Here is a 24,836-nt window from a genome sequence, read left to right as displayed (position 1 = left end):
ACGCTAAGGCTGCTGCTGCCGCCACCAAGAAGCCTGTGTGCGAGCACAGGTCACTATCCACACCCCCCTTACAGGGAGCCTGTGCAGCCAGCCACTACCAGGGTCCCGGGATCCAGGGACAACTCCCCCGGGAGAACGCACGGCACGCCTCAGGCTGGTGCAACGTCACGCCGGCCTCTGCCTCCGCAGTCTCGCCCCCACTCCGTGCCCCTCCCTCCCCCCCACCTGAGTGAGCCAGAGCCCCCAGTCAGTGGCTCCTTTAACCCCGTCCTGTCTGAGCGAAGAACAGACGCCCTCCGGAGACCTACACACAGAGGTGGGGCCAAATCCAAAGCTGAGGCCCTGGGAGCTGTGAGATAAAGAAGAGAAAGGGAAATCTCTCCCAGCAGCCTCAGAAGCAGCGGATTAAAGCTCCACAATCAACTTGATGTACCCTGCATCTGTGGAATACATGAATAGACAACGAATCATCCCAAATTGAGGAGGTGGACTTTGAGACTAAGATTTATGATTTTTTCCCCTTTTCCTCTTTTAATGAGTGTGTACGTGTAAGCTTCTGTGTGAGATTTTGTCTGTATAGCTTTGCTTCCACCATTTGTCCCAGGGTTCTATCCGTCCGTTTTTTTTGTTTTTCAATTTTTTTCTTAATAATTATTTTTTATTTTAATAACTTTATTTTATTTTACTTTATCTTCTTTCTTTCTTTCTTTCCTTTCCTCCTTTAGACAACGAATCATCCCAAATTGAGGAGGTGGACTTTGAGAGCAAGATTTATGATTTTTTTCCCCCTTTTCCTCTTTTTGTGAGTGTGTATGTGTACGCTTCTGTGTGAGATTTTGTCTGTATAGCTTTGCTTCCACCATTTGTCCTAGGGTTCTATCCGTCTGTTTTTCAAAAAATTTTTTTCTTAGTAATTATTTTTTTATTTTAATAATTATTATATTTTATCTTACTTTATTTTATTTTACTTTATCTTCTTTCTTTTTTCCTTCCTTCCCTCCTTCCTTCCTCCCTCCCTCCCTCTCTCTCTCTCTCTTTCATTCTTCTTCTACTAGTTCTTTCTTTCTACTTTTCTCCCTTTTATTCTGAGCCGTGTGGATGAAAGGCTTTTGGTGCTGCAGCCAGGAGTCAGTGCTGTGCCTCTGAGGTGGGAGAGCCAACTTCAGGACACTGGGCCACAAGAGACCTCCCAGCTCCACATAATATCAAATGGCGAAAATCTCTCAGAGATCTCCATCTCAACGCCAGCACCCAGCTTCACTCAACGACCAGCAAGCTACAGTGCTGGACATCCTATGCCAAACAACTAGCAAGACAGGAACACAACCCCACCCATTAGCAGAGAGACTGCCTAAAATCATAATAAGTCCACAGACACCCCAAAACACACCACCAAACGTGGACCTGCCCACCAGAAAGACAAGACCCAGCCTCATCCACCAGAACACAGGCACTAGTCCCCTCCACCAGGAAGCCTACACAACCCACTGAACAACCTTAGCCACTGTGGGGCCAGACACCAAAAACAATGGGAACTACGAACCTGCAGCCTGCAAAAAGGAGACCCCAAACACAGTAAGATAAGCAAAATGAGAAGACAGAAAAACACATAGCAGATGAAGGAGCAAGATAAAAACCCACCAGACCTAACAAATGAAGAGGAAATAGGCAGTCTACCTGAAAAAGAATTCAGAATGATAGTAAAGATGATCCAAAATCTTGGAAATAGAATAGACAAAATGCAAGAAACATTTAACAAGGACCTAGAAGAACTAAAGATGAAACAAACAACGATGAACAACACAATAAATGAAATAAAAAATACTCTAGATGGGATCAATAGCAGAATAACCGAGGCAGAAGAACGGGTAAGTAACCTGGAAGATAAAATAGTGGAAATAACTACTGCAGAGCAGAATAAAGAAAAAAGAATGAAAAGAACTGAGGACAGTCTCAGAGACCTCTGGGACAACATTAAACACACAAACATTCGAATTATAGGGGTTCCAGAAGAAGAAGAGAAAAAGAAAGGGACTGAGAAAATATTTGAAGAGATTATAGTTGAAAACTTCCCTAATATGGGAAAGGAAATACTTAATCAAGTCCAGGAAGCACAGAGAGTCCCATACAGGATAAATCCAAGGAGAAATACGCCAAGACACATATTAATCAAACTGTCAAAAATTAAATACAAAGAAAGCATATTAAAAGCAGCAAGGGAAAAACAACAAATAACACACAAGGGAATCCCCATAAGGTTAACAGCTGATCTTTCAGCAGAAACTCTGCAAGCCAGAAGGGACTGGCAGGACATATTTAAAATGATGAAGGAGAAAAACCTGCAACCAAGATTACTCTACCCAGCAAGGATCTCATTCAGATTTGATGGAGAAATTAAAACCTTTACAGACAAGCAAAAGCTGAAAGAGTTCAGCACCACCAAACCATCTTTACAACAACTGCTAAAGGAACTTCTCTAGGCAGGAAACACAAGAGAAGGAAAAGACCTACAACAACGAACCCAAAACAATTAAGAAAATGGGAATAGGAACATACATATCGATAATTACCTTAAATGTAAATGGACTAAATGCTCCCACCAAAAGACACAGATTAGCTGAATGGATACAAAAACAAGACCCATATATTTGCTGTCTACAAGAGACCCACTTCAGACCTAGAGACACATACAGACTGAAAGTAAGGGGACGGAAAAAGGTATTTCATGCAAATGGAAACCAAAAGAAAGCTGGAGTAGCAATTCTCATATCAGACAAAATAGACTTTAAAATAAAGATTATTAGAAGAGACAAAGAAGGACACTACATAATGATCAAGGGATCGATCCAAGAAGAAAATATAACAATTGTAAATATTTATGCACCCAACATAGGAGCAACTCAATACATAAGGCAAATACTAACAGCCATAAAAGGGGAAATCGACAGTAACACATTCATAGTAGGGGACTTTTTAACACCCCACTTTCACCAATGGACAGATCATCCAAAATGAAAATAAATAAGGAAACACAAGCTTTAAATGATACATTAAACAAGATGGACTTAATTGATATTTATAGGACATTCCATCCAAAAACAACAGAATATACATTTTTCTCAAGTGCTCATGGACCATTCTCCAGGATAGATCATATCTTGGGTCACAAATCAAGCCTTGGTAAATTTAAGAAAACTGAAATTGTATCAAGTATCTTTTCTGACCACAATGCTATGAGACTAGATATCAATTACAGGAAAAAACCTGTAAAAAATACAAACACATGGAGGCTAAACAATACACTACTTAATAACGAAGTGATCAGTGAAGAAATCAAAGAGGAAATAAAAAAAATACCTAGAAACAAATGACAATGGAGACACGATGACCCAAAATCTATGGGATGCAGCCAAAGCAGTTCTAACAGGGAAGTTTATAGCAATACAATCCTACCTTAAGAAACAGGAAACATCTCGAATAAATAACCTAACCTTGCACCTAAACCAATTAGAGAAAGAAGAACAAAAAAACCCCAAAGTTAGCAGAAGGAAAGAAATCATAAAAATCAGATCAGAAATAAATGAAAAAGAAAAGAAGGAAACGATAGCAAAGATCAATAAAACTAAAAGTCCTGGTTCTTTGAGAAGATAAACAAAATTGATAAACCATTAGCCAGACTCATCAAGAAAAAAAAGGGAGAAGACTCAAATCAATAGAATTAGAAATAAAATAGGAGAAGTTAACAACTGACACTGCAGAAATACAAAAGATCATGAGAGATTACTACAAGCAACTCTATGCCAATAAAATGGACAACCTGGAAGAAATGGACAAATTCTTAGAAATGTACAACCTGCCAAGACTGAATCAGGAAGAAATAGAAAATATGAACAGTCCAATCACAAGCACTGAAATTGAAACTGTGATTAAAAATCTTCCAACAAACAAAAGCCCACGACCAGATGGCTTCACAGGCAAAGTCTATCAAACATTTAGAGAAGAGCTAACACCTATCCTTCTCAAACTCTTCCAAAATACAACAGAGGGAGGAACACTCCCAAACTCATTCTGCGAGGCCACCATCACCCTGATACCAAAACCACACAAGGATGTCACAAAGAAAGAAAACTACAGGCCAATATCACTGATGAACATAGATGCAAAAATCCTCAACAAAATACTAGCAAACAGAATCCAACAGCACATTAAAAGGATCATACACCATGATCAAGTGGGGTTTATTCCAGGAATGCAAGGATTCTTTAATATACGCAAATCAATGTGATAAACCATATTAACAAACTGAAGGAGAAAAACCATATGATCATCTCAATAGATGCAGAGAAAGCTTTCGACAAAATTCAACACCCATTTATGATATAAACCCTGCAGAAGTTGGCATAGAGGGAACTTTCCTCAACATAATAAAGGCCATATATGACAAATCCACAGCCAACATTGTCCTCAATGGTGAAAAACTGAAAGCATTTCCACTAAGATCAGGAAGAAGACAAGGTTGCCCACTCTCACCACTCTTATTCAACATAGTTTTGAAAGTTTTAGCCACAGCAATCAGAGAAGAAAAGGAAATAAAAGGAATCCAAGTCGGAAAAGAAGAAGTAAAGCTGTCACTGTTTGCAGATGACATGATACTATACAAGGAGAATCCTAAAGATGCTACCAGAAAACTACTAGAGCTAATCAATGAATTTGGTAAAGTAGCAGGATACAAAATTAATGCACAGAAATCTCTGGCATTCCTATACACTAAGGATGAAAAATCTGAAAGTGAAATCAAGAAAACACTCCCATTTACCATTACAACAAAAACAATAAAATATCTAGGAAGAAACCTACCTAAGCAGACAAAAGACCTGTATGCAGAAAACTATAAGACACCAATAAAAGAAATTAAAGATGATACAAATAGATGGAGAGATATACCATGTTCTTGGATTGGAAGAATCAACATTGTGAAAATGACTCTACTACCCAAAGCAATCTACAGATTCAATGCAATCCCTATCAAACTACCACTGGCATTTTTCACAGAACTAGAACAAAAAATTTCACAATTTGTATGGAAACACAAAATACCCCAAATAGCCAAAGCAATCTTGAGAAAGAAAAACGGAGCTGGAGGAATCAGGCTCCCTGACTTCAGACTATACTACAAAGCTACAGTAATCAAGACAGTATGGTACTGGCACAAAAACAGAAAGATAGATCAATGGAACAGGATAGAAAGCCCAGAGATAAACCCACACACATATGGTTACCTTATCTTTGATAAAAGAGGCAGGAATGTACAGTGGAGCAAAGACAGCCTCTTCAATAAGTGGTGCTGGGAAAACTGGACAGGTACATGTAAAAGTATGAGATTAGATCACTCCCTAACACCATACACAAAAATAAGCTCAAAATGGATTAAAGCCCTAAATGTAAGGCCAGACTATCAAACTCTTAGAGGAAAACATAGGCAGAACACTCTATGACATAAATCACAGCAAGATCCTTTTTGACCCACCTCCTAGAGAAATGGAAATAAAAACAAAAATAAACAAATGGGACCTAATGAAACTTCAAAGTTTTTGCACAGCAAAAGAAACCATAAACAAGACCAAAAGACAACCCTCAGAATGGGAGAAAATATTTGCAAATGAAGCAACTGACAAAGGATTAATCTCCAAAATTTATAAGCAGTTCATGCAGCTCAATAACAAAAAAACAAATAACCCAATCCAAAAATGGGCAGAAGACCTAAATAGACATTTCTCCAAAGAAGATATACAGACTGCCAACAAACACATGAAAGAATGCTCAACAGCATTAATCATTAGAGAAATGCAAATCAAAACTACAATGAGATATCATCACACACCGGTCAGAATGGCCATCATCAAAAAATCTAGAAACAATAAGTGCTGGAGAGGGTGTGGAGAAAAGGGAACATTCTTGCACTGCTGGTGGGAATGTTAATTGATACAGCCACTATGGAGAACAGTATGGAGGTTCCTTAAAAAACTACAAATAGAACTACCATACGACCCAGCAATCCCACTACTGGGCATATACCCTGAGAAAACCATAATTCAAAAAGAGTCATGTACCGAAATGTTCATTGCAGCTCTATTTACAATAGCCAGGACATGGAAATTACCGAAGTGTCCATCGACAGATGAATATTAAAGAAGATGTGGCACATATATACAATGGAATATTACTCAGCCATAAAAAGAAACGAAATTGAGCTATTTGTAATGAGGTGGATGGACCTAGAGTCTGTCATACAGAGTGAAGTAAGTCAGAAAGAGAAAGACAAATACCGTATGCTAACACATATATATGGAATTTAAGAAAAAAAAATGTCATGAAGAACCTAGGGGTAAGACAGGAATAAAGACACAGACCTACTAGAGAATGGACTTGAGGATATGGGGAGGGGGAAGGGTAAGCTGTGACAAAGCAAGAGAGAGGCATGGACATATATACACTACCAAACGTAAGGTAGATAGCTAGTGGGAAGCAGCCGCATAGCACAGGGAGATCAGCTCAGTGCTCTGTGACCACCTAGAGGGGTGGGATAGGGAAGGTGGGAGGGAGGGAGACGCAAGAGGGAAGAGATATGGGAACATATGTATATGTATAACTGATTCACTTTGTTATAAAGCAGAAACTAGCACACCATTGTAAAGCAATTATACTCCAATAAAGATGTAAAAAAAAAATAAAGGTAGAAGATATAAATAGACATTTCTCCAAAGAAGATATACAGATGGCCAAAAAGCACATGAAAAGATGCTCAACATCACTAATTATTAGAGAAATGCAAATCAAAACTACAATGAGGTATCACCTCACACTGGTCAGAATGGCCATCATCAAAAAATCTACAAACAGGCTTCCCTGGTGGCGCAGTGGTTGCGAGTCCGCCTGCCGATGCAGGGGACACAGGTTCGTGCCCCGGTCCACGAAGATCCCACATGCCATGGAGCGGCTGGGCCCATGAGCCATGGCTGCTGAGTCTGCGCATCCGGAGCCTGTGCTCCGCATCGGGAGAGGCCACAACAGTGAGAGGCCCAAGTACCACAAAAAAAAAAAAAATCTAAAAACAATAAATGCTGGAGAGGGTGTGAAGAAAAGGGAACCCTCCTACACTGTTGGTGGGAATGTACAGCCACTATGGAGAATAGCATGGAGATGCCTTAAAAAACTAAAACTAGAGCTACCATATGATCCAGCGATTCCACTCCTGTTCAGTGTTCTTTGCAGCCCTATTCACAACAGCCAGGACATGGAAGCAACCTAAATGTCCATCAACAGAGGAATGGATAAAGATGTGGTACATATATACAATGGAATATTACTCAGCCATAAAAAGGAATGAAATAATGCCATTTGCAGCGACATGGATGGACCTAGAGATTGTCATACTGAGTGAAAGTAAGTCAGAAAGCGAAAAATAAATATCATATATTATCACTTATATGTGGAATTTTAAAAATGGTACACATGAACCTATTTACAAAACAGAAGTTGAGTCACTGATGTAGAAAACAAACTTGTGGTTACTGGGGGGAAAAGGCAGGGGGTAAACTGGGAGACTGGGATTGACATACACACAGTACTATACACAGAACGGATAATTAATAAGAACCTACTGAATAGCACAGGGAACTGTATTCAATACTCTGTAATATGGGAATAGAATCTAAAAAAAGTGGATATATGTGCATGTATAACTGACTCACTTTGCTTCCTGTACAGCAGAAACGAAACACTGTAAATCAACTATACTCCAATAAAAAAAAATTTTTTTTTAATCATCATTGAATCTTGTCGTTGGGTAGCAGGGTCTAAGCTAAAAACACTTAAAATAGGACAGATAAACAAAACCTCCTTTAGCCATAGAGAGACAAAAGAGATGGGAAAAGCACAAAGATGAACTACATTCCTACGACAGAAGGGCTGACATTGTTTTGTCCCCCTGATGGCAGCCTCCCCAGTGGAGTGGAGTGGGCAGCTCAGGCAGCCAGTGCTCCTGGTCCTCTTACCATGTAGTATCCTGGAAGCAGCTTCTGCAGAAACTCCGCCTCTTTGTGCTGGACTGTTTTAATGATGAATTCATCATCGCTGGACACATAGAAGAGGGAACCACTAGCTCCAGAGTTGCAGAGTTCAATCAGCGGCTCATTGCAGAGGGAGTACTGGGCCCAGAGAAAAGAGAGCAAGAGGTTCAGAGATACAAGGGCATGCCCAACCAGAAATCAACTACAGATGCAATTCTAAAGAAAAACTAGAGCAAGAGTGTGGAGAGAGGGTCTTCCTTTGGAAGTATCCCTCTGATACTGGAGTCCCAGGGTCCTGAAATCTGGAAGCTTACCAAGTAATCATCAGGGCGGATACCAAATAACTCCCGAAAGTAGCGGAAGGCAACAGGTGCATAGGTCTTGAACCGAAAGTCATTGTAGTGATGAGCAGGAGTCAGGTTGCTCCCTTCACTGTGGGGTTGAACAGAAGAAGCCATAACTTACCAGCTCCTGTAATTTAGGGAGTCCACACCCTGGAAAGACACTCAGTCACCCAGAGCCAGGTCAACACATCCCTCCTGAGAGAACCAAAGGGACTGGATGAGTCAGTTACATAATGGGACAAGGCACAACACGGGGATTAAGACATGGGCACAGGGAATCATATTACCTCCTCCCGATGCACTAAATTGTTTTTTAGGGCTCAGTCCACAGGCCGGAGGCTCATGGAAACATCCAAAGGAGAGCATGTGCTCTTCAAATTCTCCAGTCCCCATATCACCCTGATTAAAATCAGGTTAAGGATTGGATGCATGCCTAAATTAGACATGAACCCTAAAATGCCCTGATGATGATATAAAAAAGCCACATTTTCTAGGACATTCCCCTGCACATTAACCTCTGTACCTCGGGAAGAAGATACTCTCCACCACATAGAAGTCTTGCATGAGGACATCCCGCTCTGGTTTGGTACTCAGGCTCCCCACAGTGTGAGTAATGCCTAACTGGATGGCACCTTTTAAAGCTGACGAGGTTGTCTAAGAAACAAGAGAAACAAGAGGAAAGTTTCTAGTATTAAATCTGATCATAGCAATAAAAACTCAGAAGAACCAGAAGGAACACGGGAGAGCAAATGCCTATCTAGTAGTTCAGACTAAACTGGGGCAATCCAGTTTCCCCATCCCCACACTCTACATGGCAGTTAAGCCTGCAAAGATTGGAAGAGCATGAAGATACAGAATAGCAAAGTGGGGACTCTCTAAACAAGGTGTTCCCTCCTATTCACATCTATATCTGGAAGATACGTTGTACTGAGAGAACAATCCTAGGTCTCACTCCAAAGGTTCCTGCCCCCAGACTATATGGAGTCCTCCAAACATTTTATTCATCTGATACAGAATGTAACTAAAATTAACTGATACTCTGATTCACTGCCTAGCTACTGAAGTTCAGTTCTCTAAGGCAAGGGCTGACTGGCGTTCCAAGGACAACTGAGTGGCAAAAAAAGCTCCTGACTGAAGAAGAAAGCCTGAAAGATTCAAATTATTTCTGAGAGAACTATTTAGATTTAAAATTATCATACTGTGGTCAAAACACAAATATAAGAGCCCCACTCTTACAATCCAGGATTTCAATGTCATGGGAAAATGTCGTATTATCTAGTTCTGTGCTGTCCAATATAGTAGCTACTAGCTACACTCGGCTATTTAATTTTAAGTTAAAGTTAATTTAATTTAAAAATCATTTCTTCAGTCTTACTAGCCACATTCAGGTATGATTAGTGGGTACCACACTGGATAACACAGATATAGCACATTTCAATCACTGTAGAAAGTTCTATTGGACAGTTTTGTTCTAAGTGATTTCCCTTATCCCCCCAACCCTCACCAAATATTACTTGTATCAATATTCTACCTAGTCCTCATTGGGCATTAAAATTATAACTAGGGACTTCCCTGGTGGTCCAGTGGTTAAGAATCCGCCTCCCAGTGCAGGGGATGCGGGTTCGACCCCTGGTTGTGGAACTAAGATCCCACATGCCATGGGGCAACTAAGCCCATGCGCTCTGAAGCCCACGTGCCACAATTAGAGAGAAGCCCGTGAGCCACAACGAAGCGCCTGCACACCACAACGAAAGATACCATGTGCCACAGCTAACACCCAATGCAGCCAAATAAATAAATATTTTTAAAAATAAGAATAGGGATTTCCCTGGTGGCACACTGGTTGAGAATCCACCTGCCAATGCAGGGGACACGGGTTTGAGCCCTGGTCCAAGAAGATCTCACATGCCACGAAGCAACTAAGCCCATGCACCACAACTACTGAGCCCGCGCACCACAACTACTGAAGCCCACACGCCTTGAGCCTGTGCTCTGCAACAAGAGGAGCCACCGCAGTGAGAAGCCTGCATACTGCAACGAAGAGTAGCCCCTGCTTGCCACAGCTAGAGAAAGCCCATGCACAGCAACGAAGACCAAACGCGGCCAAAAAAATTTAACACTTAAAAAAAAATTTTTAAATAAGAATATTTAAAAAAAATAAATAAAATTATAACAAATTTTTTAAGTGCTTGCCTCTCCAATTAGACTAGAAACTCATCTTTTTGTCTCAGTGTTCAGCACATAAAAAGAGCTCAATAAGTGTGTTTAATTGACATGGGCCTCAGAGTCCATTCCCAGGGAGAGTCAGGTCCCTGACTGAGAATGAGTCAGTCCACCTCTATCACTTCGGACAATGCAATAAAGACAGAGAACAAACACAAGAAAAATTTACATGGGCCAGACAAGGTATAGATGCCAAACAGGAGGTTGAACACTGTACCCCAGGAAACCTAAGCATCTCCAATTAGTCCAGAACTGGGGAATTGGGTCACTCCAGGATGCTTCTCTCCTGTTTTCCCTTCACCAGTTCAATTTTCTCTTCTTGGTTATTACTACTATCTTTCCAATCCATTTGATATCTCTAGCTCAAAATCAGGTATTCTAGGCCCTATTCACCAAATGAAACTACAATCTTAAAAAAACAAAACCCATGGACTTCCCTGGTGGTCCAGTGGGTAAGATTCCATGCTCCCAATGCAGGGGGCCCAGGTTCGATCCCTGGGCGGGGAACTAGATCCTGCATGCATGCCACAACTGAGAGTCCACATGCCGCAACTAAGAGCCTGCACGCCACAACTAAGAGCCCGCATGTCACAATTAAGAGTCCACATGCCACAACTAAGAGTCCGTATGCCGCAACTAAGAAACCCACATGCTGCAACTAAAGATCCCGCATGCCGCAATGAAGACGCTGTGTGCCACAACTAAGACCCAGCACAGACAAAAAACAAAACAAAACATACACACACACAAAGAAAAATTCTTGACCTGCTGTCTATCTCTGTATCACCAAGCTGAATGGGATCCAGCCTTCACTTTATGTACATCCAGCACAAGAGACATGGTTCCCTAAAGCTAGGTAAGAATGGCCTTGGGGGCTTATTACATGTTTATATCTAACAGGGAAACACAATTTCTTCAGCTCAGTGAAAAAGCATCCAACACCAGATTTGTTCATTAAGAACATTCTCATTTAAACACATATATGGGGACTTCCTTGGTGGCACAGTGGTTAAGAATCCGCCTGCCAATGCAGGGTACACGGGTTCCATCCCTGGTCCAGGAAGATCCCACATGCCACAGAGCAACTAAGCCTGTGTGCCACAACTACTGAGCCCACGTGCCACAACTACTGAAGCCTGTGCGCCTAGAGCCCATGCTCCGCAACAAGAGAAGCCACCACAATAAGAAGTCCATGCACCGCAACGAAGAGTAGCCCCCTGCTCGCTGCAACTAGAGAAAGCTGGCGAGCAGCAACAAAGACCCAACACAGCCAGAAACAAAACCAAACAAAACGAAAAACACATATACAGGGCTTCCCTGGTGGCACAGTGGTTAAGAATCCGCCTGCCAATGCAGGGGACACGGGTTCGAGCCCTGGTCCGGGAAGATCCCACATGCTGCCGAGCAACTAAGCCCGTGCGCCACAACTACTGAGCCTGTGCTCTAGAGCCCATGAGCCACAACTACTGAGCCTGTGCGCCACAACTACTGAAGCCCGCGCGTCTAAAGCCCGTGTTCCGCAACTAGAGAAACCACCGCAATAAGAAGCCTGCGCACCGCAACGAAGAGTAGCTCCCACTCGCCACAACTAGAGAAAGCCCGCGTGCAGCAACGAAGAGCCAACGCAGTCAAAGATAAAATAAATAAATTTATAAAACAAAACAAAACCCATATATACAGACGGGAAATAATTTACCCTTTGTGAAGTAAATTCTAAAGTTCAAGTTGCGGGGCTTCCCTGGTGGCACAGTGGTTGGGAATCCACCTGCCAATGCAGGGGACACGGGTTCGAGCCCTGGTCCGGAAGGATCCCACATGCCACAGAGCAACTGTGCCCATGTGCCACAGCTACCAAGCCTGCGCTCTGGAGCCGCGAGCTACAGCTACTGAGCCGCGCACCACAACTGCTGGGGCCCATGCGCCTGGAGCCCATGCTCCACAGCAGGAGAGGCCACCGCAGTGAGAGGCCCACGCGCCGCAGCGGAAGAGTGGCCCCCGCTCGCCGCAACTAGGGAAAGCCCGCGCACAGCAACGAAGACCCAACGCAGCCAAAAATAAATAAAAATAAAATAAATTAATTAAATTTATAAAAAATAAAAAAGTTCAAGTTGTATGATGGCTATTGTGCAAAGGTTTAGCGTATCAAGAAATGGGATGGAATGTGGAGAATAATATCAAGGAGACAGAACTATCCCTTCCTGGAGTAAGATGAATGGGTTTCACCCAGACACACCTTTTTATATGTTGTCTCTCCTGAGGAATCAACACCTCGGTGGCCTATTTTCTTCATGGGCATGCTAGAGGCATAAGGCACCTAGAATAAGAAGAGTCAAGATTAGTACATGATTCCCATGTAACACACCAAACAGCTACCACGATGGTAAATCAAAAAAAACAAAACATGCAACACACCCTTTTTAGGTTAAGAACGTTTTATAAAATCTTTAGAAGATCCCTCCCATGCAAACACACAGCTATAGTGTTGCTCCCCAAAGAACTAAACTGACTAAAAGAACACAAACAAAACTCCAAATGACATATATTTCACCTTTGGTTCTCAGAAAGATGACATGGAAAATTAAAATGATTATCATTAAAGAAAAGGAGAAACAGGGGAAGTAAGCAATAGCAGCCCCAGAAAAAAGGAAAGACCCTCAGTTTACAAAAGCAAGAGAGAAGTAGAGCTCCACAGACCCAGCTTTCTTTCAGAAACTACTACCCCTCTAATATTCAACCCAACCTGAACACTATTTGCTCAAACTGAATTCACCAGCAGAAATGATCTAGCCACTGGCAAATGCAAGTACTGCGAGCCCAAGTATTAAGAGGCTGTGGCAATAAGATGAGTCCTCTAAGAAAAGGGCCTCAGTGCCTCAAAGAGATTCCTGAGAACGTGGTATGGCTTTGTTTTCTATTCACATACATCACAGCCTCTGAAAAAAGGAAGAAGTAAAACCAGTGGAGCAGAGGCTAGAAGGCTATTCTCCACAGCCAAGATGCCAGCACAACAGACATGAAGGTATTCTTCATGATGTCGATACTCAAGTTAACAAGCCAGAAGGCAAAAAGACTACTGAAAATAGCATGTTACCATCTTAGGGCCTGATATTTAAGTTCTACTCTTCTTGCTAAGACCCTTAGTGCCAGAAAACCCTCAGTATATAACCTGACAGATCTTGGAAGATGTTCTGAGAAAAAAGCCTAAAATCCTATGCCAAAATGGTCTGCACTCTGAGGTCCTGTCACAAAACCCAGGAGAGATGCAAGAAGTAAAAAGAGGAATGGGAAATACTCTGTGGGAAGAAAATTAAGCAAATACAAGATACTCTGCACAAAAGAGAAAAACTTAGAATATCAACAGCTTCAGTACGGTTAAAAGAAGTTCTCCACATTCACTGAAGCTACGCAGTCAGGAGGTATTAACAGCAAAACAAGAGAACGAGCTTTAGTGTCAGACTAGCTTTGAATCCTAACCTTATTAATTACAGGACCTTGGGCAAGCTATAGAACCTCTAATCTTCACTTTTTCATCTATAAAACATGGATAACAACACTACCTACACTCATAGAGGCTCTTTGAAGGATTAAATAAGAATACCTATAAAGAGCACTTAGGTACCTTATTTACTCTTTGGTACATTAAAAAAAGGCTCAGGGTCTTCCCTGGTGGCGCAGTGGTTGGGAGTCCGCCTGCCAATGCAGGGTTCAAGCCCTGGTCCAGAAGATCCTGCAGCCGCGGAACAACTGGGCCCATGCGCCACAACTGCTGAGCCTGCCCTCTGGAGCCCGTGAGCCACAACTGCTGAGCCTGCGTGCTGCAACTGCTGAGGCCCCCACGCCTGGAGCGCGTGCTCTGTGATGGAAGAGGCCACCACATTGAGAAGCCCACGTACTGCAGCAAGGAGTAGCCCCCACTCGCTGCAACTAGAGAGAGCCTGCGCACAGCAACGAAGACCCAACAGATCCAAAAATAAATAAATAAGTAAATTTAAAACATCAAAAAAAAGTTCAATAAATCTGAGCTATTATTAATATTCATAATAAACTGTGACAAAAGTAGAGTTGTATAATTACTAGCCTACCAAAGAGATGTGAGAACCCTATCTAGATTCCAAGACCCAAGTAGGGGGAAAATAAGGATGTTATAAACAGGTATCCTTCTATCCCAGAATTAAGGTTTTAGAACCACTGTATCAATATAAAACTCACCTCAGATGCCATGGGTCTCTTGATTCCAGATGCTGTGAAAAAAATAAAATAAACAAACACAACCATAAGTATATACACACACTCACAACGATCTCTATCAAGCCCACTGAAACAATCAGGATTTGAGTCACACTAAACCTGACAATGAGCTCCTGCCTCTTGCTCATTGATAACAGATCCTTTTGGATAGGGATTTTAAACGTCCCTTCTTTTTCCTCCTCCATACTCACAGAGCCCTTATGCATATTCTGTTCTCATTCTAGTCCTTTTTCTTACGCAAGTGTTCATATTTTCTCTAGGAAATATATCTGTTCTTGATACATTTAACCATCAGAGCCAGAGGGTCTCATTTGATACCATGGCTGAAAGAGAAAGGGCATAAGAGATACCAAGACTTATTGGACAACCTGGGCTTGATTAATAATTTTTCCTGTAGAGCTAAAAGGGTAGGTACTCTTAGAGCATATCTATGGTGCTTTACACTTCTACTAATTATTTCAGAAAAAAGGTAAAGAGTTGGTCTATGGAAGCTTTATTTACAGTAGCCAAGATATGGAAGCAACCTAAGTGTCCATCAACAGATGAATGGATAAAGAAGCTGTGGTGTGTCTGTGTATGTGTGTGTATACATATACATATTTATGCAAATGGAATATTACTCAGTCATAGAAAAGAATGAAATTCTGCCATTTGCAACAACGTGGATGTCTCTAGAGGTTATTATGCTTAGTGAAATAAGTCAGAGAAAAACAAATACTCTATGTTATCACTTATATGTGAAATCTAAAAAATAAAACCGATCAATGTATATAACAAAACAGAAACAGACTCACAGAGAGAAAAAACTAGTGGTTACCAGTGGGGAGGGAAAAGCGGGGAGGGACAAGCTAGGGGTAGGGGATTAAGAGACACAAACTACTGTGTATAAAATAAATAAGCAACAAGGATATATTGTACAGCACAGTGAAATATAGCCATTATTGTGTAATAACTTTAAATGGAGTATTATCTGTAAAAATATTGAACTACATTGTACATCTAAAACTAATATATTATTATAAATCAACTATTCTTCAATTTTAAAAAAAAGAGTTGATCTATGGAGATGAGGAGGCTAAGGATGGGGAAATGCAATGTCAAAAAAATGGAAGAGCACAGAGTGCAGGCAGAACCTGACTGTACATCCTTCCATCCTCATCTTGATTTCTGCTGTAAAAGTAACAGGAATTTGTTGGTGTGTACTTAGTAAATATATAATCAGTGGAGATGTGTAAGATAAGTGTGTAGTTAAATCTCATCAATATTATGACTTTTTATCCACTTAAATGTAGAAAAAGATTTCAAGAATATGTTTAGAAAGTGACTAAAAGACCATTATCTATAGAAAAATACTCTAAAAGGTTAAATCAATTCTTAAGGGTCTGCGATCCCTATAACTTTCATCCATGATCACATTGGAAACAGGGAGACAGAACTTTCTCCCCTTCATATTGAAGAATGTTGGCCTTTTTTCTTCAAAGACTACTGATATATTACTTTGATGTAGTTCTAAAGAATTCAAAATGAATAAAGATTAGCCATATTTAAGAAAATTAAAAAGAAGAATCCAATTCGGACGAATCCTCAATAATATAATACCTGAATAGGAAGACCCCAGTTCTGGTCCATATATAAGGTTTGAGACAAGATGGGCTTAAGGGCAATCAGGTAAAGCTCTAATTACTATTGTTTAAGACCAACGATCAAGGGCCCTAAGAATTTCAGAATATAGCTGGGCTCAGAGAAGAGATTGTGGTAGACCTTAGTAGTACAAAGGCCACAGACTAAGCATTTCTGGTACCAATAAGCAGAGCAGCAAGTTTCCTTCCCCATAGTGAGTCAGAGTAGCAAAACGATGGGGAACAGATGGTTTTCATTCCTCTTCCCAAAAAAGGAGGTAAGGGAAATGTCATCTAGCTGTTAGGAAGATGTGCTGCATAAAATGGCCCAGAAAATTAGAAAAACAGCAGAGCCCAATAATCTATGCTTTTTGCAGGATGCTTCATCTTCAGTCAGGTCAAGTTCAGGTAGGTGAAAGACCATTTTAGAACTGGAACCCTAAGCTAAAGCTTCCAAGGAACAATAAGCCAGGACGAGTCAGATTTATGATAAAACTGTTACTGACTTAAAACCTTTTAGACAAGAGCCAACATGCTGAGCTATTTAAAAATCAGAAGACCTGGGTTCAAATCCCTGTTACATCAGGTAAACTGTTCTCTATATTTAACTAAAAAAAGAGGAACCATATTAGAAGGTTTATGTAAAGATCAGATAAGACAAACTAAATCAGGGACTTCCCTGGCGGTCCAGTGGTTAAGAATCCGTCTTGCAGGGCTTCCCTGGTGGCGCAGTGGTTGAGAGTCCGCCTGCCGATGCAGGCGACATGGGTTCATGCCCTGGTCTGGGAAGATCCCACATGCCGCGGAGCTGCTGGGCCCGTGAGCCATGCCGCTGAGCCTGTGCTCCGCAACGGGAGAGGCCATAACTGTGAGAGGCCCGCGTACCGCATTAAAAAAAAAAAAAAAAAAAAGAATCCGTCTTGCAATGCAGGGATGCTGGTTCAATCCCTGGTCAAGGAACTAAGATCCCACATGCCGTGGGGCAACTAAGCCCGTGTGCTGCGACTACTGAGCCCGCACGCTCTGGAGCCAGGGTGCCACAACTAGAGAGAAGCCCGCGCGCTGCAATGAAAGATCCTGCATGCCGCAACTAAGACCCACCCAACACAGCCCAAAAAAGGATAAACTAAATCAAAGTACTTCATGGACTGCGACGTGCTATACAAATATGTTGTCATATGTGAATTTTTTTTTTTTAAAGAGACCACAGACAGTGCAAGATGGTTTCTTTTTATTTTTTTAAAAATCTATTTTATTTATTTAGGCTGTGTTGGGTCTTCGTTACTGTGTGCAGGCTTTCTCTCATTGCAGCGAGCAGGGGCTACTCTTCGTCGCGGTGTACATGCTTCTCTTTGCGGTGGCTTCCCGTGTTGCGGAGCACAGGCTCTAGGCACGCAGGCTTCAGCAGTTGTGGCACACAGGCTCAGTAGTTGTAGCTTGCGGGCTCTAGAGCACAGGCGCAGCAACTGTGGCGCACAGGCTTAGTTGCTCCACAGCATGTGGGATCTTCCTGAACCAGGGATTGAACACGTGTCCCCTGCACTGGCGGGCAGATTCTTAACCACTGAGCCGCTGCGCCCATATGTGATTTCTAATGCAAGAGTAAAGCTGGGCCCCCAGGAAGGTTTAATGTTCAATTACCTAGACCTATATGAAATTCTAATTAGCACCTCAAAGTTCTTGGCTCCTCCCCAAACCCTCAGCCTCCACCTCCCCCCCAACATAACCTTGTGCAAGTGTACAGGCAACTGTAGAATTAGTAAGTCTCAATAAGGAAATCAGTATGCTTTCAGTTGAGAAGACAACACTGATTCTGGACTTCTTGGTCAGTACCTGGCTTATCCCTTCCTCTTTTACCCCAGAGGAAGGGGTTTGGAGGGAGCTGGCAGAACCAAGAGCCAACATCCAGTCCTAGGCTGACAGTCTCTCCTAGAACACAACCTCTTCTGCATGCAAGGAGTCAATGGACCAAGTTAAACAATGGAGAAAAAAAAGCAGGTAAGTGATTTTCAAGGCAGAGAGTAGGTCTGGGGCTTTCTTTTTTTTGTGTGTGTGTGGTACGCGGGCCTCTCCCGTTGCGGAGCACAGGCTCCAGACGCACAGCCTCAGTGGCCATGGCTCACAGGCCCAGCCGCTCCACAGCACGTGGGATCTTCCCGGACCGGGGCACAAACCTGCGTCCGCTGCATCGGCAGGCGGACTCTCAACCACTGCGCCACCAGGGAAGCCCGGTCTGGGGCTTTCTTACTCCCTAAAAAGTTCTACTTTGCTACCTTTCCTAGTTTTATCACACAAACACATAGCTCTAGGGCTGCTACACCCTTACAAAGTACCCAGAATGAGGGTGGGAGGACTTCACTCAGTGGAATATGGTGCCAACTACTTAGCTATCTGCAACTGCAAAGCTTGGATTAATCCCAAGAACACTATAGCTGAAGCAGCTGGATGGATACTGGGGTCTAAATAATAATCAGAACAAGTAACACGGGGAGGAGAATTGGGACCCAAGACTTACTCTCTTCCTTGTCTGAAGTTTTGCCCCTAGGGCACAGGTCAGAGCTCCAACCTCCCAGAGAAGAATGGACAGGAATAGAAAAATAACTGGAGAATTTTATCAATGTTGCTGTAACACCCAGCTTGGTCCAGAAGAAACCCAATGAAGAGCAGTGATATTTCAGGGAACCAGGTACCATCTGCTAAGGCTTGACCATTTGGCCCAAGGCTCTGCCAATGAGAAACTGCCTACTGAGACTGAAGAGTCACCAGCACTGTACCTGTTCATCTCCTAATCAAGCTCTCTTCAGAAGGAAGAGGAGGAGCAGAAATGGAGGAAGAGGGGGGAGGTGGACGGAGGGGGGAGGAAAAGTGAGGGAAAAAAAGAGAGAAAAGAAAAGAATACCAACTCAGCATGGCAACACCCGGCTTAGCAATGCCATCCAGCCAATGTTTAAGGAGAACGAGATTTATCCTTATGGATAAGACTAGAATGTTATTCAACAGAAAGTTTGTTTTCTAGCACCTGTGTGAAAAATCTCTGATAAGTATACACTATCATCTTATAATCCCCATATCCACGATCCATATGTATCATCCTCTTTTTGGGTGGGGAAACTGAGTATAGGGCAGAGTTCCAATGTTAAATTTCCTCTTCCTCAGGGAAAAACGTTTCCATAGTTTGTTTCCTTCATGACTATGTAACTCCTACTTATTAACAGGCCCTAGACCAAGAAGCATTCTAAACAACCAGCTAATGTTGCTCTACTGGAAGCAAAAAATAAAGCCATGACAAATAGGCTGCATCAGAAAAATAATGGTTCAAATAACTTAATTCTGAGTGGCTCAATAGATGATATAGAACCAACCATGGTGATTTCAAGTCCTAGTTCTTCTGCAGAAAGATGGAAATGTAAAAGACCTAGAGGACATTACCAAGGATCAAGGTACAAAACTGTACTCAATTACATATTTACTAAAAAAAGACTGGCTTGTTGTTCACCAAAAGTATTAATAAATAAAAGACCTAGAGGAGCAAGGGTGTACTCACTTTGGGAATTTTTAAAAAATTCTGACCAAAGCAGGTTCAATCTGGCTGAAATTTATAGACATTAAATGAAAGTTGATTTTTAAATAGAACAAGTTGAGAACTTAGTTCCTTCAGCCACATATGAACCTACTTGCCCATTTTCAAGCAAACAAATCAATAACAATTTATATTAAGAAAAAAAACCATTCAGCAAGGGCCTTTGAGATTTTAATCTAATCTTATTTATAAGTAAAAGTACAGAGCATAAGGGATGTGCTCAAAATCACAGAGCAAAGGCAGTGACAGAGCCAGAACTGGAATCCATATTCCTAAGCCCCAGTTCAACTCTCTTTCTTCTAATCTATCTTTTGTTTACAATTTCCTGGCCACTTGGAGTCTAGGTAGGACAAGAAACCAAGGGAACTAGAATACTTTTACAAACTAAATAAATCTCAGAATTGCTAATGGACAACATGAACATATATTTTCTTCCCTTGAGGTATTCCCTTCCCTTCCATTTTCACTGATAAGAGGATTAAGAGCAGAGACCTCCTCCTTCAGTTCCTCTCAATGAAATGAATAACAACACTCTTCCTCCAGCAACAGTCATCAATGTCACTGGCAAAAACAGTAGGAAAGTATCTTTCATTTCTTTTAGTGAGATTATCCTTGTTCTGAATCAGACAATGCCAGTATTCTAGAGGAGCAGAAGCTATCTTTCAAGTCTGATACTTGAAAGAGCAGTTTCACAGATGTTAAGGTCCTCACTAGCAGTAGAAAGTATCTTTTTGTCTTTGTAATAAGACATGAACAACTTTAGCAGAGAGAGAGAGAAAAAGTTTTTAATTCATCTCAGATTGGAGTTTTCTTTTTGGTGTAAGTGGAACCATGTCTTGCTCTGATGAAAAGCATAAGGGTTACGATCATTGAATTTGCAACGACAAAAAGAGGGCATCTGATGGGCACTCCTGTTTCAGTGATCTTGGAATTGACTGCAGAATCAGTCACCAATCCTTGGCAAAAATCCACATATTTAACTTCTAAAATATTTTCTTAAAGTATGATCAATAACTCCACATAGGGCATCCCTGGTGGCGCAGTGGTTGAGAATCTGCCTGCCAATGCAGGGGACACGGGTTCGAGCCCTGGTCTGGGAGGATCCCATATACCGTGGAGCAACTAGGCCCGTGAGCCACAATTACTGAGCCTGCGCGTCTGGAGCCTGTGCTCCGCAACAAGAGAGGTCGCGATAGTGAGAGGCCCGCGCACCGCGATGAAGAGTGGCCCCCGCTTGCCACAACTAGAGAAACCCCACACACAGAAACGAAGACCCAACACAGCAAAAATAAATAAATTAATTAATTAAAAAAAATAACTCCACATATTATGCATGGACGAGCTCAGAATTTTGTTGCTTTTTTAGGACAGCTAAAGTCAGAAGGGGAAGTTCCCTTCTGCACTATTCTTTTGTTGAACAACAAATATTTAACCTGGTTTAAAGTCAAGTTAGTTCACAAACAGCCTTTCAGATTAGTGAGAGAGCAATAAGGTATAGTGGGTAGGAATGTGGGCTCTGAAATCAGAACACCTAGGTTGGCTAGATTTGAATACTAGATCTACCATTTACTAATTAGGTAACTTTGGACAAGTTGGTTAAAATGCTCTAGGCCTTGGTTACCTCATCCATAAAATGGACATATAATAACATGTATTTCATAGGGTTGTTATGAGAATTAAATAAGTCCTGTATAGCACCTAACATGTAATAAATGCTCTATAAATACTAGCGATTATTACTACTACCATTGTGAATTATGAAACCCCATCTACAGGATGGGAAGGGTCAGGGGAAATAAGAGGTACAACAGAAAGGGAAAAGAAAAAGAGACTCATTTACTGAAACAAAAGGAAATGGAGTTATGGGAAGACTTTGAGGGAGACAAAAGATAGTGAACGGATTCATTTCATACTGTGGAACTGTGAGAAAAGAAGTTTCTGGGTTAAGACAGCATCTTTTTTGGAGAGGACAGAGGGAAATGGGAGCTAAAGTGAAATAATGCTTGCAGGACATCCACAGCCTTCTCAGAAGGCCATGCACTACTACTAAAAAAAAGTCTGCAATTGTTATGGGGAAGAGGAGTTGGCTGCTAGTAACTACAAGGACTCATGCTTCTTCAGCACAAATACACATCAGTTCTACCTCTCTTACGGTTGACCCCACAGCACAGAAAGTTGAAACCTAAACGAGGAAAAACAGAAAATTATCACTTACTTCTGGGGTTCTACCTGCTTAACAGCAGAATAAGCACATTAAAAAAACAAACAAACAAAAAACACACAACAATGCTAAAGTTTAAAATTATTAACAGGACCTGACCTGATGACCCCCAGTACCATACTGGGAAATGTTAGATGATTTTCTGCAGTTCTAGGTAAATGTCAAAAAAAAAAGACAGAAGGAGAAGCTCAGGCAGAAAAATTCCAGGGAAAAAAAAAAAAAGAAAAATTCCAGGAGTGATCACAAAACTTGCAACCCAAACAATTTCACACTGGAGTGATTTCAGATAGGCCAAAAAATTTCAGGTATAAAGCTCCTTGCATGCAGGCTTCTATCCTTTTAAAAAAGACTGTGTATACATTTTATTTGACGGTCTTCCACTTGTGAGGGCAATTTGGTAATATCTAGCAAAAAGCCTTAAAAACAAATATGTACCATTTGTCCCAGAAGTGAGAATTTATCCTAAGGAAATAGTCAAGTGGACAAAGACATATATACAAAGATATTTATTGTAGCATTGTACATAATAACTATAATTGGGTAGATATAATGGGAAAGAATCTAAATGAACAATATAGGTGACATAAGTTGTAGTGCAGTCATAAAATGGACTAGTATACAACCATTATTTTTATGTGTAGGATAAAATCCATTATTTTTATGGATAGGATGTCACAATAAATTGCTGAATGGAAAAAGGTAAAAAATTACATAATGCAATATTTTTCTAAAACACTTACCTATAAAGTCACATGTATTTATATACATAGAAAACGTCCAAAAGATTATATACCAGAATGTTAAAATACGACTATACTGGATAGTGGGATTAAGTTGATATTGTAAGTTTAAGTTTCTATTTTTCCTTATCTATATAAATTTTCTGTAACAAATAATTAGATAATTGAACAATTAAAGGAAAGAGATACACGGGAATGGCTTTATTATCTTTGTTTTATAACCATTTTTCCCAGTAAACTAGTGCTCAACAGTCCCACACATACCACCATCAATCCCCTCCCCACACATTAACTCAAGCTCATTACAACATATTATGATGCTGCAGAGATAGAGGAAAAATGTGAAAAGATGTCTAGAAAGCTGCTGACAATTCCAAGCCACAAATAAGCATGACTCCTATACACTCCCTCCCATTCTTTATTAATTATTACTTTGAGATGCCTATACAACCTGAAACAAACCTATATCAGCACATAGGATAAGAGGTTCTCTCTGAAGAATTTACCTTTCATATCCTTCAGAATATCAATTTTCTCCTATAAAACATGTATACCTAATTTCAGCAGATCTCCTGGATACTTGAAAAATAAAGATCGAGCCTCAAAATTATGAAAATTAGCTGAGAAATCTTTAATGTTACTAAGTAATTTCACAACAGCTGAACTAGCCAAGTCAAGTGCCTAAGTGGAAACAACCCAATCAATTCCTGCTAAAATACAAAGTTGAATCATCATACCATGTCACAGAAAATTTTTCTGAGTAACTCTGTACTGGTCTCAAGGAAGCACTCCATTTTTGTCCTTGGCCCCACCCTAAATTGTGTTTGTGATGAAAAAGGTACCCAAGGCCTTAAAAGAGGAGATAATTGAAACAAAGATATTTTCAGACAGTAAATAGCTCCAAAATATGAGTTGTTGTTCCCCTCCCCCGCCCTGCTCTCAGTGTGTGGAACAAAACAGAGTTGGCCTTAATACCAGAGCCTCTCCCAGTGCTTTCAGAGCAGAAGCATTTCCGACGGAGATGAGATGACATCATCTACCAGATGAGAAACTAAGAGGCAGTCTGTGACTGACTTCAATGTTTGAAGTACTCATATAATTTCGGGAGGCTAGAAGTTGGCCGGATGTGCATTGCTCAGACGAGTTTTGCCCGAACAGGTCATAGAGAAGCAATTCCAGAGACCTACGAATACTACTACAAAAATGTGTCAGTAATTCCTACATAAAGCAGAAAGAGACAAGCAGGCTTTTTGGAAGCAAAATGCTAATTCTTAGAGGGTCTCTTGTTTGATAATATTGAGAGCCAGAGATTTCAAAAGAAAAAAAAAAGAGCAAAAGCAAAAACCTGCACAAAAAAACAAAAGCCATCAGCCCAGTTGTTTGCTGGACTATCTCAAACAAGCTCTCTGGTCCTCTTTAACTTGAAATACTGAATTTTAATTATACCACTGCATGTAGGAGGCATAATATGTTATCCAAATGAAAATACTCACAAATATGTCTGACGTGTCAGCCTACCTAATGAGAAGTACTGCTGAGCACAAAGCTCTAAGAGATAGTGTTAAAAGGAAATTTTAAAAAGGCACTATTACTATGCCCTCAATAAGAACTAAACCAAGCCAATTAAGAAAACCAAGCCACATCTTAGAGAAGAGCTAAATTTTGTTTCCTAGCAGGTGTCAGTTTTTCCTAAGGATCTTCTAGAAAAAATGAGAAAGGCAAGGATGCTCTTAGAAACAAAAGCTCAAAAGCAGTTTGATCTACCAGTCCTGGGGTCAGCTGAGAGCCAACC

The 24,836-nt window shown here is 41.1% G+C and overlaps 1 protein-coding gene across 5 annotated transcripts in view; it reads right to left on the bottom strand.

Moving 5' to 3' along the window:
* PIP5K1A (phosphatidylinositol-4-phosphate 5-kinase type 1 alpha) overlaps nucleotides 1-24,836 on the bottom strand; it is a 45,763-nt gene that overhangs the window by 14,176 nt on the left and 6,751 nt on the right. For 3 of the 5 annotated variants that reach the window (XM_079932343.1, XM_079932344.1, XM_079932346.1), the window contains 6 exons: nucleotides 22,227-22,265; nucleotides 14,846-14,877; nucleotides 12,870-12,950; nucleotides 8,937-9,067; nucleotides 8,384-8,501; nucleotides 8,055-8,207 (listed from right to left, as the gene is read on the bottom strand). In XM_079932343.1, the coding sequence (XP_079788469.1) occupies nucleotides 8,055-8,207; nucleotides 8,384-8,501; nucleotides 8,937-9,067; nucleotides 12,870-12,950; nucleotides 14,846-14,877; nucleotides 22,227-22,265 (554 nt within the window). The remainder of the gene's footprint in view (nucleotides 1-8,054; nucleotides 8,208-8,383; nucleotides 8,502-8,936; nucleotides 9,068-12,869; nucleotides 12,951-14,845; nucleotides 14,878-22,226; nucleotides 22,266-24,836) is intronic. The other 2 variants (XM_079932345.1, XM_079932347.1) reach the window with 1 other exon arrangement.

This window comes from Stenella coeruleoalba (genome assembly GCF_951394435.1).
Source record: "Stenella coeruleoalba genome assembly, chromosome: 1".
In the NCBI taxonomy this organism is placed as follows: Eukaryota; Metazoa; Chordata; class Mammalia; order Artiodactyla; family Delphinidae; genus Stenella; species Stenella coeruleoalba.
Note: the sequence above shows the minus strand (reverse complement) of the source record. Positions and strands in the feature narration are given on the sequence as shown.